The 17,532-nt window shown below is 42.0% G+C and overlaps 1 protein-coding gene across 1 annotated transcript in view; it reads left to right on the top strand.

Annotated features, from left to right (window-relative positions):
• The window catches only part of PIP5K1B (phosphatidylinositol-4-phosphate 5-kinase type 1 beta), a 69,793-nt gene extending 62,982 nt beyond the window's left edge, over positions 1–6,811 (top strand). The window contains exons 13-14 of the mRNA XM_065656936.1: positions 2,708–2,825; positions 6,785–6,811. Of these exons, the coding sequence (XP_065513008.1) occupies positions 2,708–2,825; positions 6,785–6,811 (145 nt within the window). The remainder of the gene's footprint in view (positions 1–2,707; positions 2,826–6,784) is intronic.
• The last annotated feature ends 10,721 nt before the right edge of the window (positions 6,812–17,532 follow it).

Raw genomic sequence — 17,532 nt, 5'->3', positions numbered from 1 at the left:
CAGATAAGTTGTGGCTCTTTGATTGTGAGAAAAAAGGTGGACTGACATCTGGTTTTCATTATCTTCTCTCATGCCTGATTTTGTTCAAGGAACTTTAGTCATTGCTGGTTTTCTGTATGTAAGATTACTGTATCTTAGTACTTTGTTCTGCCCTTCTTTTCCCCTTTCTGTGTGTTAGTTTTGTGACGTTTATAGCAGCCTTTCTTTGACTTCTCTTAATGTGCTGGTTTTGTTTCGACCCTTATGCTGCCTGACTGCATAGTGTATTTCTATAATAGGTAGGAAAAAAAAGAAAAAAGAGGTACACTCCAAAGAGGAGATGGCATTGGCTTTATTCTGTGTTATAGGCAAAACCAGTAGTTTAACAATCCCAAGATGGAGTGCTGAACTCAAATTGCTATTGTTTGCTATCCACAGCAGGCTGTGAAGCAACATAGATTATGATTTAACAGGCTAAGAGCATAGGAAGCGCAGTGCCTTCTAATGGAAAAGTAGAGAAGAGGGGAAGAAAAGTGTGTGAATTATACTGAAATACAAGGAGGTCTTAGTCTTCTGATACACAAAGGATATAAAATAAATGCCACTAGTATGAATTGCAGAATCCTTGCCTCATCTTGAGTACAGGTTCCACACGTCTTCTGGAAGTGAAAGAGGTTAAAATTAACAGCTGTAAAGGTGGTAATGATGTGGCCTGATACATATATGACAGGAGTAACTATTTCTTTCTTTTCTTTTTCGCTTTTAAACCTAACCTGATGCAAGAATGAAAGCCAGGGATACACCACAGCCTGCCTGACTTGCTTTACAGTTAGTAATGCAGAGCAATATTTTCCAGAAAGAAGGTTTGACCACAGGATTTGCATATTTTTATAGCAATAGTAGCTGCTTACTGCACATTCCTCTCATGTCACCTGGCTTTCATCTGTGGGCCTTTGCACATCCAGAGGCCTCAACTGTGCAACAGTGGGGTCAAAACTCTGCCAACAAAAGTGACTCTCTCCCCCTACACAAAGAGGGGTAGTATCTTTGCAAAGAGGTAGTGTCTTTCGTGCCAGAGCTTATTTTGTGGGAAATGATCAACATACAGCTTCCTCACAAGGGGAGGAGGAGGGGCAGGCGCTGAGCTCTTCTCTCTGGTGACCAATGACAGAACCTGAGGGGATGGCAGGAAGATGTGCCAGGGGAGGTTTGGGTTGGACATTAGGAAAAGGTTCTTCACCCAGAGGCTGGTGGACACTGGAACAGGCTCCCCAGGGAGGTGTCACGGCCCCAAGCCTGGCGGTGTTCAAGAAGAGACTGGACAAGGCCCTCAGACACATGGTGTGACCTGTGGGGTTGTCCTGTGCAGGGACAGGAGTTGGACTCGCTGATCCTTGTGGGTCCCTTCCAACTCAGGACATTCTATAATTCTGTGTTTGGCAACAACCCTTTTTTCCCTTCCTGTCTGCTCTCTGCTCTTCAGTAAAATGAAGCATTGCCAGAAAACTGATGTGACTGAAATGTTGCTCAGTAGAATACAACGGGTGTGAGAAAAATGCTACTAAGTCAGTGGGAGCTGGGTCACCCTTGTGACAAAAGAAATAGTCTTGCTATTGAAAAGATGCCTAGTACACTACATAATAAAAGGAACATTGTAATGTAGCAAATGTAATGCTATGTGCTTAATACTAATATGACATGAGGGTGACTGATGATTCACTGTTTTGTTGAGCATTTGAATTTTTTTTTCTACATTGAATGCTAGCTTTGCCCTTTCTGAAATTATAACTCATCTGAAACATGTTTAAGCTACAAAGTACTGCAAAGGGAGAGGAGAAATGAGTCATTACTGGACTGATGGCTGTAACCATATTTTCATACTCAGTTAATATGCAGAATTGTTTGCTTTTCACCTTGTGTGCAATTAGATAAGAACTTATTTTTTTAAAGTTTCTGCAAAACTGACAGTTGAGGTTTCAGGGCAGCTTGGAGTCTGTTAGTTTCTGGCAGCTAGTGAGGACAGGTGATAATGGCCACCACTCCATTAAAACACCCTGAAGAGTTTCAGCTTTGTGGATTCAAGTGTGTTTAAAAAACAAAACAAGATTTCTGTGTGGACGCATTTGCAGTTTCACATTCTTTCTGGATAGCAGAGAACAAAAAATTGTATCCATGAATGAAATAATACAGTGCACTTGCTCTGTAAATACCACTTCCTTGTGGAGCTGTACTAATTACAGTACATTCCTGTTCTTTTCCCAATTTCCCTTCTGAACTGTTGGCTGCAAGTGATCCTGTATCTGCATGAGAATGTCCAATTCTACTGTGCCTAACTACTGCATCTTTTTTCCTGATTTTGAATTAAGAAATCCTGCCAAAATTTACATCATGCATAATGTGGAAGTAACTTCTTTTGAATTATCCCACATTTACTGGGACATACTCTCATTCTTTGAGTAAACATAAGAGTTCAGGAACAGTATTACTTCCTGGCAAAATTTTAATGAATGCGACAGTAGAAACTGTGGTTTGTGTAGGTTAGTCAAATATGAGCTGCCAGTTATCTAACCATTGCAAATGCATCTATATTTGTCTAATTGTTTTCTGTCTTTTCAAGTATTTGAACCTTCTATGTTTCAGAGAGAAACATGCTTTAAAATTTTCAGCTATGACTGAGGTCTTTGTAACTTGTATTTTCAGTTGACTGTAGTCTTCCTTCTCTTTGCAGTAAAGGGTTGCCTTCAAGTTCAACATTCACTTTAGAAGACAGTGCCATCTATTTGACTTCAGAACAGAGCACACTGGAAATGGAAAATGATAATGCTTCAGTCTTGGATGTCTACTTAGTAAGTTGTGAAACTTTCCTTTTAATGTTGAATATTCCACAATGTAGAAATTAAAATTTCTCAGAGAGGAAAGTTGTGTCTACATATGTGATTTTGAAGCCAGTGAAGTAGAGCTCATGGCAGTCAGGTGGAGTCCCTGGTGATTGCATGAAAAGCAGTGTGGCCAGCAGGTCGAGGGAGGTGATTCTGCCCCTCTGCTCTGGTGAGACCCCACCTGGAGTCCTGTGTCCAGCTCTGGAGCTCTCGGTACAGGAAAGACATGGACCTGTTGGAGAGGGGCCAGAGGAGGCCATGAAAGTGATCAGAGGAAAGGCTGAGATAGTTGGGGTTGTTCAGCCTGAAGAAGAGAAGGCTCCAGTCTTATTGCAGCCTTTCAGTACTTAAAAGGGGCCTATAACAATGATGCATGGCCTGTAGCGATAGAACAAAGGGTAATGGTTTTAAAATAAAAGACAGGAGATTCACGCTAGACACAAGGAAGAAATTTTTTATTATGAGGGTGGTAAAACACTGGAATGGGTTGCCCGAAGAGGTGGTAGATGCCCCATCCCTAGAAACATTCTAGGCCAAGCTGGATGGGGCTCTGAGCACCTAATCTAGTTGAAGATGTCCCTGCTCGTTGTGGGAAGGTTGGGCTAGATGGCCTTTGAAAGTCCCTTCCAACCCAAACTGTTCTATGATTCTATGAGTTAATAGTCCAGCACACTTAGGGGAATTGTTGTCTAGTCTGTCTCCACTAAAGCAAGAGAGTTGCAAGTACCAGTGGTCAGTTCGATGTAGAATTGACAAAGTTAACTGTGACCTCAATAGCCCATTAAATCAGCCTGTTCCTGTAGGACTCTTGTTAAGTGGTCTTGTTGCTGGTATGACTGACATGAATTGTCTGTAAAGAGCGACTCTCAATTCTTGAAATGTTATTCAAAATGGACAAATGAGTAGTTGTATGCAGCCTAACCTTGCTAGCAGATTGGCTGACTTAGTGAATTGTGCTTTAAACTAAAAAACTTGTGGGGTAGGATCCAGAGCTGTGATGCCTGCATATTCGTAAGCAACAGGATGGATGAGCACACCTACTGGAGTGAGGAATGGAATCATAGAATCATTTCAGTTGGAAGAGGCCCTCAGGATCATTGAGTCCAGCCATAACCTAACCTAACTCTAGCACTAAACCATGTCCCTAAGAACCTCATCTACATGTCTTTTAAACACCTGCAGGGATGGTGACTCCATCACCTCCCTGGGCAGCCTGGTCCAATGCCTGACAACCCTTTCCATGAAAAAATGTTTCCCAGTATCCCATCTGAACCTTCCCTGGCACAACTTGAGGCCATTTCCTCTCGTCCTATCACTTGCTACTTGGGATAAGAGACCAACACCCTCCATGCTACCACCTTCTTTCAGGTAGCTGTAGACAGCGACAAGGTCTCTCCTCAGCCTCCTTTTCCCCAGGCCAAACAGCCCCAGTTCCCTCAGCCGCTCCTCATCACACTTGTGCTCCAGACCCCTCACCAGCTTCATTGCCCTTCTCTGAACTCTCTCCAGCACCTCAATGTCTTTCTTGTAGTGAGGGGCCCAAAACTGAACACAGGATTCAAGGTGGGACCTCACCAGTGCCGAGTACAGTGGGATGATCACTTCTCTAGTCCTGCTGGCCACACTGTTCCTGATACAAGCCAGGATTCTGTTGGCCATTCTGGCCACCTGGGCACACTGCTGGCTCATGTTCAGCCGGCTGTCAATCAGCACCCCCAGATCTTTTTCTTCCAGGCAGTTTCCAGCCACTCTTCCCTGAGCCTGTGGCACTGCCTGGGGTTGTTGTGACCCGAGTGCAGGACCCGGCACTTGGCCTTGTTGAACCTCATACAACTGGCCTCAGCCCAATGATCCAGCCGGTCCAGATCCCTCTGTATGGCCTTCCTACCCTCCAGCAGATCAACACTCCCACCCAACTTGGTGTCATCTACAAACTTACTAAGGGTGCACTCAATCCCCTCATCCAGATCCTTGATAGAGATTAAACGGAACTGGTCCCAATACTGAGCCCTGGGGAATACCGCTTATGATCAGCCCCCAACTGGATTTGGCTCCGTTCACCACAACTCTTTGGGCCCGGCCATCCAGCCAGTTCTTTATCCATCGCAGAGTACACCCATCCAGGCCATGCCAGGTTCTCCAGGAGCATGCTGTGGGAAACAGTCAAGGCTTTACCAAAGCCTAACTACACAACATCCACAGCCTTTCCCTCATCCACTAGGTGGGTCACCTTGTCATAGAAGGAGATCAAGCTGGTCAAGCAGGACCTGCCTTTCATAAACCCATGCTTACTGGGCCTGATTGCTGGTTTTCTTGTACGTGCCATGTGATGTCACTCAGCATGATCTGTTCCATGACTTTCCATGGCACCAAGGTTAGACTGACAGGTCTGTAGTTCCCTGGATCCTCCTTCTGGCCCTTCCTGTAGATGGGCGTCGTGTTTCCCAACTTCTAGTAAACGGTACCTCCCCAGTTAGCCAGGATTGCTGATAGATAATGGAAAGTGGCTTAGTGATCACCTCTGCCAACTTCCTCAGCACCCTTGGGTGGATCCCATCTGGCCCTATAGACTTGTGTGCGTCTAAGTGGTGTAGCAGGTCACTAACCATTTCCCCTTGGATTACTGAGGCTTCATTTTTCTCCCCATCCCTGTCTTCTGGCTCAGGGGGCTGGGTACCTGGAGCACAACTGTTCTGAGGCAAAGGAGGCATTTAGCCCTTCAGCCTTTCCCTCATCTTCTGTCACTGTTTCCCCCCCACATCCATCAGGGGATGGAGATTCTCCTTAGCTCTTCTCTTGTTGCTGATATATATATATATAAACATTTCTTGTTGCCTTTTACAGCAGTAGCCAGGCTTAGCTCTAGTTGGATTTGGGCCCTTTTAATTTTCTCTCTGCATAACTTCACAGAATTCTCATATTCCTCTTGAGTAGCCTGCCCTTCCTTCCAAAGGTTATAAATTCTCTTTTTATTCCTAAGTTCCAGCCGCAGCTCTCTACTCAGCCAGGCCAGTCTTCTTCCCTGTTGGCTCACCTTTCAGCACATGGGGCAGCCTGCTCCTGTGCCTCTAAGATTACCTTCTTGAAGAGAGAACAACCTTCCTGGATTCCTTTGCCCTTCAGAACTACCTCCCAAGGGACTCTGCCAACCAGCCTCCTCAACAGGTCAAAGCCTGCCCTTTGGAAGTCCAAGGTAGCAGTTCTGCTGACCACGCTTGTAACTTCTCCAAGAATAGAAAACTCAATCATTTTGTGATCACTATGCCCAAGGCAACCTCCAACCAACACGTTGCCCAGGAGTCCTTCTCTATTTACAAACAATAGATCCAGTGGGGCTCCTTCCCTGGTAGGCTCGCTAACCAGCTGTGTTACGAAGTTGTCTTCCATACACTGCAGGAGCCTCCTCGACTGCTTCCTCTCTGCGGTGTTGTACTTCCAGCAGACAACTGGTAGGTTGAAGTCCCCCATAAGAACAAGGGTTAGTGATGGGGAGACTGCTGCCAGCTGCCTGCAAAATATTTCATCTCTCTCTTCATCCTGGTTGGGTGGTCTGTAACAGATCCCCACCAGGATATCTGCCTTGTTGCCCTTCCCCTGGATTCTTATCCATAGACACTCAACCTTATCATCACCCCCATTAAACTCTAGACAATCAAAACACTCCCTGACATACATGGCTACCTCCTCTCCTTCCTCACCTATCCCTTCTGAATGCTCTCCAGCCCTTTACAAAGGCAAGAACGTTAAGTTCAATCACCTCAAATGTATGTATGCCAATGCTCACAGTCTGGGCAGCAAAGACGGAGAACTGGACCTTTGTACCCAGTCTGAGAGTTTTTATGTGATAGTGTTGAGGTTTGATTGCGGGGTGACAAACTGTGGCAGATGTACTGTTAGCCCCCTCTCCCTCCGCTTTCCCCCTTTAGCTCCTCCCTATCCCTGCTTCCCGCTAAGGACAGGTGATTGGGAGGGAAAGGACAGAGAGAAGAGAGTTGGAAAAATTAATGTTTTACTGATGCTACTAATAAAAATAGAGAAAATAATATGAAATATACAAAACCAATCTTGAAAGTCCCGGCAACTGCTCTGGCAGATGTGGGGCCGGCACCCGAAGTCCTGGACTGGACTCCGCAGCCAACTGGAGCTGGATTCAGTCTGTCACTAGGCCTCAGTTCGCAGGGACAACTGGCAAGGTCCTCTCCCAGTGTCGGCCATAAGGAAAAAGGGATGAGATCTTTGTGATCCCACTTTTATATGAAGTATCACGTGAATGGGATGGAATACTTAGTTGGTCAATTTTCAGTTCACCTCCTGCTTGCACATCTTGCGAGATGCATCATTATCAATGACCTTGCATTCCATTGCTATATCTACCAAAACATGTATCTAGCTTTCAGGAAAACACAGTTTGTAAGAAGACTTCAGCTGACAGAAAAATTCACTAGAAGATAAACTTTTTTTTAACAAAACCAGGACAGATAGGAATCACGGAATCTTGGTGGGAAAACTCACATGACTGGAAGACCATAATGGATGGCTACAAACTCTTTTGGAAATATAGGAAGAGAGGAAAAGGAGGTGGAGTTGCACTTCATAAAAAAAAAAAAAGTGAGTGTATGGAGGTAAGCTATGGAGACCACAAAAGCTCTGTCAAATGCCTTTGGATTGAGATTAGATGGTTCATCACCAAGGACGGTCCTGTGTTAGGTATCTGTTACTGACCTTCCAACCAGGATCACAAGGCAGCTGAAACCTTACTTCATCTGCTCAAGGAAGTCTTTGGCCAACAGAACCTGGTCCTCATGGGTGACTTCGATTACCCAAATATTTGTTTGGAGAACAACACAGCAGTGCACATGTTGTCCATGGGATTCCTGGAATGCATGAGGACTGCTTCCTGCTACAGGTGCTGGGCATGCTAACATAGGAACTGTGCATTGCTAGATTTACTGCTCACAAAGCAAAAAGGCATACTTAACAACATAACTACCAATTACAGCCTTGGAAACAGCAATCACAGCATTGTGGAGTTTAATATCCTGCTGAGCATACTGAAGACCAGTAGCTGGACAAAGACACTGGATTTTAGAAGATCCAGTTTCAATACACTCAGAGCCCACATGTGAGGGGTTCCATGGGAAGCATGCATGGAGGGCAAAGGAGCTTGTGAGTGCTGGGAGATTTTAAAGAACAGCCTCCTGGAATCACAAGAACAGTCCGTCACCGACAAAGGAAAAGGAAGAAGGCAGAACAAGAGACCACTGGGGTTTAACAGTGAGCTTTTGGGTGTACTTAAAAGCAAAAAAGAAGCATACCAGCTATGGAAAGGTGGCCAAATACCCACGCAGGACTACAAGAACCTTGCTAGGGCATGCAGAAATGCAGACAGGAAGGTTAGGGCTCAGCTAGAACTGAAATTGGCCAGAGATGTCAAGAATAAGAAAAGTTCTTCAGTTATGCCACTAGTTAAGCACAAGCACAGGGAAGATATAGGCCCCTTACTAAACAGGGCAGGGAAACGAGTTACTAATAATGCTGATAAGGCAGAGGTTCTCAGCACCTCCTTCATCTTTACCAGGCTGGCTGGACCCCAGCTCCCACAGTCGAGTAGCTACAAGAATGTATGTGTCAACCCACCAGTAGCACCCGCTGCAAGGGCTCACCCCACATAAATTGGGAGCCCACCCCAGCATGTTAACCGAAGCGGCTGACGTTGTTGCAAGGTCTCTGTCCATACTCTTTGAAAAGTCAAGGAGCTTGAGGGCATCCCTGATGACTGAAAAAAGGCAAATCTCACACCCATCTACAAGAATGGCCCAAAAGAGGACCCACAAAACTACAGGCCCATTAGCCTCACTTCAGTCCCTGGGAAAGCGGTGGAATGAGTCCTTCTAGAAACCAAGTGAAGCAGGTGATTGGGAAATCCAGCTCAGATTTACCAAAGGTAAATCATGCCAGGCTAACCCGATCATCTTCTAAAACAAAATAACATCTTCTGTCAGCACGGAGGGAGCAGTGAATGTTGCCTACCTGGGCTTCAGCAAAGTATTTGACAGTTTCCCACAGCCTCTTCCTGGACAGACTGTCACAATACAGACTGGATGGGTGGTCTGTGAGACAGGCAGGAAATTGTCTCACGGGCTGCACTCAGAGGGCAGGAGATCAATGGTTTTTACTCAGGCTGGCAGCCTGTCATGTGTGGTCCCCCAGGGACCATTACTGAGCCCCACACTCTTCAATATCTTCATAAATGATCTGGATGGTGGGACAGAAAGCACCCTCACGAAGTTTGGTGATGTCATTAAACTGGGTGGTGATGTGGAGATATGAGAAGGGAGAGGCATCTTTCAGAGATGTGGACAGGCTGGAAGAGTGGGCCAGCAAGAACTGTGTGAAGTTCAACACAGGAAAGTGCAAAGTTCTGCATCTGGGACAACATAACCAAAGAGCCCAGCACAGGCCGGGATCTGTGTGGCTGGGAGCAGCCTTGCTGACAGGGACCTGGGATTCCCAGTGGACAACAAGCTGAACACAAGTCAGCAGGGTTCCACTGCAGCAACCAAGGCAAATTGGATCCTGAGCTACATCTGCAGGGGCATCACTAGCAGCAATAGAGACATGATCATCCCACTTCAGTCAGCGCTTCTTAGGCTGCACCTGGAGTAATAGGTCCACTTCTGAGCCCCACAGTTCAAAAAAAAAAAGATGTGAAAAGACTGAAGAGGGTACAAAGGAGGGCCATGATGATGATCAAAGACCTGGAGCACCTGCTGTATGAGGAAAGACTGAACGAGTTAGGTCTTTTCAGCCTATAGAAGAGAAATTTCAGGAGGAACCTCATCACAGTTTTCCAGCATTAGAGGGTGACTGCAAAGAGTATGGAGGCTTTCTCTTCACAAGGGGCAACAAGTACAAGTTGCATGGGGAGAGGTTTAATCTTGATATATCAAAAAAATTATTTTGCAGTGAGAACAGTCAGTCACTGGAACAACTTCCCCAGGGATGTGGTAGAGTCCCTGTTGCTGGAGGGTTTCAAGATGTGGTAGGACAGCATGCTAGATGAACTCATATGGGCTCCCTTTCCCAAGAAAGGCTGAACCAGATCATCTTCCAAGGTCCTTTCCAACCTGGCTGTTCTGTGGTTCTCTTGGACCCACTTAACAAAGAAACCACTTCTTGTTGAAAACATTTGGATTTGATTTGTAGTATAACAATCTTGTTTATCACTGACACTGCTTAGCACTGTGAAGTGCTTTTTTTAAAGTTTGTCTATAGGGTGGATGGTGCTCAGAATGCTCTGAAAATCTAGTGACATGCATAGGTAATACCTTCCGTAAAGCTGTCCTTACGAGTTTCAGGTGTCATGGTGATCTCTTTAGTTAGTTTTTGGCTTGTAAAACATTCATTACTATTATGTCTGGGAAACTGTAGTTAAGTATATGTGTATTTGAGTGATCAATACCTACAGAAACATAAAACCCAGTTGTGCACCTTATACAAGCACCCAGTGTTCATTCCACTGAGTAAAGGTCTGGAAGAATATATAGGTCTTAAGTGGAGAGAGTCATAGATGCCTTTTTGTCCTAGCAGCACCCTTTCTCTGCACACGGAAAAATCCAAACCCAAAATTCAGTAGTCAAGACAAGATAGTGGCACATACCTCCAGTGTCTAGATATGCAAGGGCTGACAGCTTCAAGGAAATTGGATACTGTGGCTAAGCACAGGTTACTACTTAAATGGCAAACTCATCTTGAGAAATGACTTACCTCTGTGCCTTCTTGGTCATGTCCCACAGACTGTATTGATGCCTCCTCAGCTGTTTTGAGGTTGCTGTGGAAGTGAGCTGTAACTTAATCACATGTACACCTGTATGTATGCTGAGGTGTTTGGGGAAGAAAGAGGAATAAGATACTGTTTTATGCACTAACCTTTTACTTCCTAATGCCCCCCAAATATCCTTCATCAGACCCTGAAACAACGGTTAGTCTTTGGTTGGGAAAGCTTGACACTAGAGAATCAGTGATGTGTGTTATCTTCTTTTGCAGAGGCAGAAGGCAGTTTCAATTTTATAGGAGGATGATTAAACACAGGCTAAAAGGGAAAGATGCATGTTTTTGAGAATACTAGGCACAGGTCAGTCATTTCTAATTTATGTCTGAAAAACAAAGCAAATCAATGATGTTTGCATTAGCTGGTTTAAGACTTCAGTTGAAAAGGTTACAAGATACATTTTGACCTTTTAAAAGCATGAAGAGAAAAATATAGCTTTAAATGGCACTCCCAGGTTTTCCTTTAATCCTGTAGTTAATAATCCTTGTCTGTGTTTCTACTGCAAGGCTAGCTGCTGTAGTCTTACTCACTAGATATAATTAAAAATATCTTAACTTGCTTAGTTTGAGTCACTCCACTAATCCTTTGATTTCTTTGCCCCTCTTGCTTTGAAACCTGGGCAAATTTTAGTCCTCTAGTAAATTAGGAGCTACAAATTTTTGATCCCATGAATGAAAAAAAGTAGTAAAATTAGTAAAATGACATTGTGTAAACTTACTATAAAAATAGCTTTAAAATGGCATTTGGCTGAACAGCGTTATGTAGAAATTCAGTCGAGTAAGGTGAGGTGGAGCAGAGATTGTAAAAAATAAAAAATACTCCTGTTACAGGTAAGAGCACTGGTTTTGGGGTGTTACATTAAGGGAACACCATGCAAACTCACACTGTGCACCTGATGTCAAAATTGAGAATTTACCTGGTAACAGCAAGAATTTTCGTTCCAGGACACAGGAACAGAGACATCTTGAGTTTGCAACCAAAGGGCTGGTCTGGGTTCATCAGTTCTGAACAAAGACCAAGTTCAGCAAACCAGCATTTTGTGCACCTGTCATTCTAAGCAGCACTGTTATGAATATCTTCAAACCTGAGTTTACTTAAAAATGCCATTGGTTTATTTTCTCTTTTAACCCAGATAATAACTTAAGAAAGCTAGCTCTTATGAGTAAAATATGACTAACTATGATGTGCACTGAGCAGTAAGTATAAGCCAATCTAAAGTATTTCTAAATATTCTAGTACCATACATTGGGAAACAACTACTGAGTATTCTATAAAAATAATTTTAATTCATAATCAAATACTGCAGAAAGATAGAAGCAGATATATAAAGCAGTTGGCAATTTGAAATGTTTCTCTGCAGAGAATTAAAACACTAAAGGTTATTGTTTTTATGGATATGTAATACGATGATAGATCAGATATTCAGAAGCAAAAGATGCCATCTAGTACAAACAGGTGTCCTGTACATAGGACAGTAACAGAGAAGGTAACACTCTTCTATTTAGCACTTCGATGTAGAAATGCACAAAACGAGTAAAACAGTGTTTCCTTCTCCTCTGGAAATGAACTTAGTCTCCTTTTAAAGTTCTGCTGAAGCCCTATTCATCTGTGTCAGTTCAGGCAGTGTCAGCTGATATATAAGCAGAAAAGCATTTAATGTCAGCAAACACTGTTGAACACAAAAGTCTACCATGTTCTATGGAATTTGATTAGTAGGAACTACAAGCCAAATCCTTCAAAAGTTTCTTAAGAGAGATCAGCAAGTGCAGCTGATCCTGGAGACCTTAGTCCAGTGTTACTAAGGACTGGTATTAAAAGCGATAATTTCACTCAAAGTCACTTAAAAACTGGTAGCTGACATTGTTTTGGCAAACTGCAGTATCAGTAAAATCAGAGTAGTAAGGCTTAAGAATTACTTTAATTGGTTCATTGCAAGTAGGCTTGATTCCCTTTACACTTACAGTGGAACAAGAAGATGCATATAATCAGCACTGTAACAAACTTCAAAGTTTGCTCCATTGTGATGCTGTACATCTTAAGTCATCTGGTGGTAAATATAGGATTTAAATAAATAAATATATACCCTGCCTGTAGGATTTCATTAATGAACTATAATGCTTGAAGAATACTTCTGTATATTTAACTATAACGGAAGATTCTTAGGTAGTACAGAAGTTGTTACATGGAAAAACAGCATTGCATCCTGTTGTTGAACAACGGAAGGGCTCACAGAATTGCTGTATAATTTAGAAGTCACTACCACTGAAGATATGGTTGAAAAGGATTGATAAGAGCTTCAGTAAAATAAAAGAATGGAATAACCATAGTCATGAGCAAGCCCAGAGTTAGAGTCTGGTTAGTGTAGCTATGATTTGTGTCAGATGAATCGCGTAGATAATATTATTACATTTAGAATTACTTATGGTTTATGTCCAAATGCCAATTTTATTATAGGATTTTGAAGTCTTAAAATATCTCTGGAGATTAATTTTGCATGTCAAAGCTGCTGTAAATGCATAGATAAACAGATTTACAAATATTGGTCTATAAAATGCCTGTTTAGAAACTGTCAAAACTGTCTGCCTCTTCTTGCTCTTCAGTGCTCTTCCTCTTTTCTTCTGTTCTCTCTCCCATAGTTTAGTATTAACACCTGCCTCTTTGAGCATTTTCTACTTCATATTCAAACCCTTCCAATTGCCTTCCTCATCTCCTTGGTTACTTTCTCTTGCAAATATTTTCATGCCTTCAGCTATTTTCAGTGTAGCGCCCCAAGCGCTCTCATCTAGTATAAACTCTTTTTTCAGAGAAGAAAATTCCCACCTGGCTCTGATCAAACGAGGCATCCTAGTCAGATACAATTTTGGCTAGGGGATTGTACTTCAACTGCAACTTCTTGACGAGGTGTTTGGCTTTTATTCAGAAATATTTTGCTTCTCAGTCTGTCATTTGATTTGATATTTGATACATTTGTACTCATATTATAGTTTTCCTCAGGGTGCTATTGTGGACTAATGGCAAGTGCAGCTGAAATTAAGGCAGTTCCCAGGCAGGACTACATGGAAAAACAAGCTAAAAAGTGTACAGTCACACTGTGCTGCATACCTCAAATTCTGATATGTTGCTGTCTTTCTGGAGGCTTCAGTTTCTCTGCCTCACCATTTCCCCTGAAGATACTGATGGAAAAACATGGTAGATTGAACATTAATTCTGGGACTGTGAGAAGGGCATCTGGGCCTCCTTACTTACAGACATCCTTCCTTTCCCCTGAGAGCAGAATAATCCTTAAAAAGTTATGTGCACATACTGGAACCAATCAAGCACTCTTTCCTTAAAGTAGAATCCCATTTAAGGCTGAAGGGCACAAACCTACTTGTTTTATGCGGTGGGGTAACTGCTCCTTTCCTCTGTTATCCATCTTATCCCTGTATCCATCCATGCACAATTTTAAACAGGAGAGGGAAAAAAGAGGCCCATGTCTCTCAGGGAACTGAAACCTGGTGTCAGGTAAAACAACAACCAAGCATTTAATGTAGTTTGGCAGAGGTGTTCTTGCAGAAGCAACATCATGTAGGAAGCAACATAGCAGCAATCTTTCAGTCACCCTTGGATGAAAATCAGACACGGGAATTATGTGCTTGATTAGATTTAAAAGGTACCAATTCAGATTACAAGTAATACATTACCTGAGGAGCCAAGTATTAAATGCCAGCACGTATTGTCACTGAACGGCTTGTTCTCGTGCCCCGTATGAGGAAACGAATCGGCTCAAAAGCAAATCCATTAAAAGAGAACTGGAACACAAAAATGCTCCAATACAAAAAGCCTCAAGTAGGCTCAAAGATTGTAAATCCATTATTTACTCAGTGTGAGACCTCTCAGACAGTGATTACGGGATTGTATCCTGTAGTGTCATTTATCCATTATTTATCATTTTGGGCCCAATTGCTATGGCCAAACTCAGTCTCTATGACAAAATAATGTTTCTTACATCTGCAATCAAAGTAACCCCAGAAGTTGTGCAGTGGTTGCAGTGTTGCTTAGAGGATCGTATCCTGCACCTTGAAATACATGGACGTTTTTCCAGAATGGTATGCACAGAACTGGACTGTACGTGACACAAAGATGAACGTCTAAAATCCCACCTCCTTAAAATGGCACCAGTAGCACGAACAGCGTTTTTGTGATTGACTCACACAGTTAACATTTGCTATGAGTTTGTCAGGTCTGTTTATTCCAGCTCTCTTGTGTAAATTTCCCTGATGTTTTTTCATCGTTGATCTCTCTGAATTCCTTTGGAAGAATCAAAGAGAACAAGAATAAGCTCTTTGTAATTACATCACGTAATTACTGGAATAGCATAAAGCTGGCATCAGCAATACTGCTTGTCTCCTTAGAGAGTGAAAAGTAGTGATAAGGCTGGAAGGTCTGGAATTCTGTTGAGTGAACATCATATCTGTCAAAAATGGACCTGCAGTCACTCAGATCTGAGCTTTCAGGCAGAAACTAGATCATGCTAGTGAAAAATTATCTTGGCTTCATAAAACATTATTCTGTTTATCAGTACTAGCATTTTTCAACTTTTTTTGCCAAACTGGTTCTTAATTTTTTTAAATCCTTGTAAGCCTTATGTCATCCTCTTTTTAAAATGTCACTTTCTTTAATTTTACTCACTTGTCCAACAATTTCTCTTTGCATATTAAAGTGCTCTGCATCCTGTAAGTACACACTGCTTGACTCCCTTAGCACATTCAGGTGCTAATATGGCAGTAGGTAGACTTTCATTGCCAGACCACAGCTATCTAGAGAGAAAGAGAACAGCCTCTGAGAAATTAGCACTGTGCCCACCACCATCAGTGACTATGAACACCGTAACGCTGCTGTAGAAAACAGTAACAGATTTAAAGGTTGCCACAGAACAATATTGAAATATCAGTCTTCAACATTCAAGGTCTAGCACTAGAAGTCGTAACTAAAATATTGATTTAAATCTACTGGTTACCTTTCGGGAAGATAAGCTTTAAGAATGTCTTTTGAGATTTTGTTGTTGTTGTTGTTCGTAGTCAAGATTAGATTGTTGAGCTATTTGAAGATTAGTTAAATGCTTGTATAGAAAAGTACAATTTAAAGGTGACCTTAAAAATCTGTTGAATAAATGTGAACTTATGCCTTTATTATATATATATTAAGAAGGTTTTGGAATTAAGGTCCCTACAGATCTCTTTGTATTGGGTCCTGCCCCATGTTGGATACAGTAGCTGAGATGCCTTTAATTTACTGCAATATTTTGTTCAGCTGTCAGTTTAGCCTTAGTTTGATTCGTAATAATATGGTGTTAAGCAAAGAACAATTTATTTTCCTTTCCTCTCTGACTCTGTAGAGATGCTGAGAAGTGACCAACTATTTGTATCACATCATTGCTGCTTCTGTAGAAGATACAGCATTCTAATTCATTAACATTATTAAGGTTTGGGGTTTCTTGTATGTGTGAGGTATATTGATTGCTATGACATTGACTAGAACATCAGTTGTGCCTGCAGGTTTTTGAGTAGGTGTGATTTTTTCAACTGGGGAAGGCTATTGTACAGAAGTTAAGACGACTTTTATACGTGATGTAGGAAGACTACAGTTTTTCCCCTAGCACTTTTAAGTAACAAAGGCCTCAGTCAATTCTGCAAGGTAGTAAAAGCTGTTGTGAATTTCTGAGTGCCCTCAGTTTGGACTGTCTTCTCTAATGTCCAGAGTGTTCCACATTTTGCATCCGTTAAGTGGCTCTCTTCATGTAATATAAGCATATTGCAATGTCTGCAAAACTTCAGGCATTAGCTGTTGTACAACAAGAAACCAAGTGCTTTTGACTAGGGGGCAAGGTAAGAAAAGAATTGCTGAGAAACTGTGCTGCAGCCTGTTTAGTGGAAGAAAGATGTTACCTGTTTATAATTCTGTAAGAAAACAAATGCAACTCTTGACTTGTCATTTCTTTATTTCCAGTAACAAAGAATACATGAAGAGTAAGACTAAGAGACATGATCGTGGTTAATGAAGAGCACTCTCTGCACTCTGGATTTAAGAGGGAGGAACTTGCTGAGCCTCATAGACAAAGAGTAATAATCAGCTGAACTTATTCTAAGAAGTGTCAGGATCTTTGAACCATAGAAAGGATTGATGGACTTTGAAAAAAAAATCTCATGGAACATTCCACACTCTGCTATCATCTGCTGTTGCTTGCTGAACTGTGAAGAACTGTGTATTCAGGCTGCTTTCTACTATATTGCGAATCACCTTTTTTGGACTTTAGAGTGATTATTTTCTTACCAGCTCTCCAGTGGTTTCATTTGCATGCATTCTGTAACTATGCACAAGCAACATCTATTATATGCTTTAGCTATTTAAAAATAAGCACAGTGATGAATAAAATTAATACAATTTGTTTTGACCCTTCAGTTATAATCACTTAGGTCCATGTCAGTGGAAACTGGATTGATGTCATACAAGGGTTAGGGTAAAACTGTGCACATACTGTATGAAAATGAGCCTCTAAAGATATTTTTACTGTTGGTGAAAAGGAGAAAAAAAATGTTATTTATAAAAAGGCCTTATGTTGTGTACATATATTGTCTTTGAAATATTTTTGATTTTAGTTTATTTCTTGTAAAAGAGGAAATATATAATTTATTTAGTAAATACTACTGTAAACTATAGTTTTATTGATGAATAAAATATTTTGTTCTCAAGACTATCATAGCTGTCAACCTGCTTTTGATCTGATGAGGGCTTACTGTTCTGGTATTTATTTGCTTTCATGAGATGGTCTTGAGAGGGATCTCAAGAGATAGGACGACCACT

The sequence above is a fragment of the Caloenas nicobarica genome, chromosome Z (assembly GCF_036013445.1).
Source record: "Caloenas nicobarica isolate bCalNic1 chromosome Z, bCalNic1.hap1, whole genome shotgun sequence".
Classification (NCBI taxonomy): domain Eukaryota; kingdom Metazoa; phylum Chordata; class Aves; order Columbiformes; family Columbidae; genus Caloenas; species Caloenas nicobarica.
Note: the sequence above shows the minus strand (reverse complement) of the source record. Positions and strands in the feature narration are given on the sequence as shown.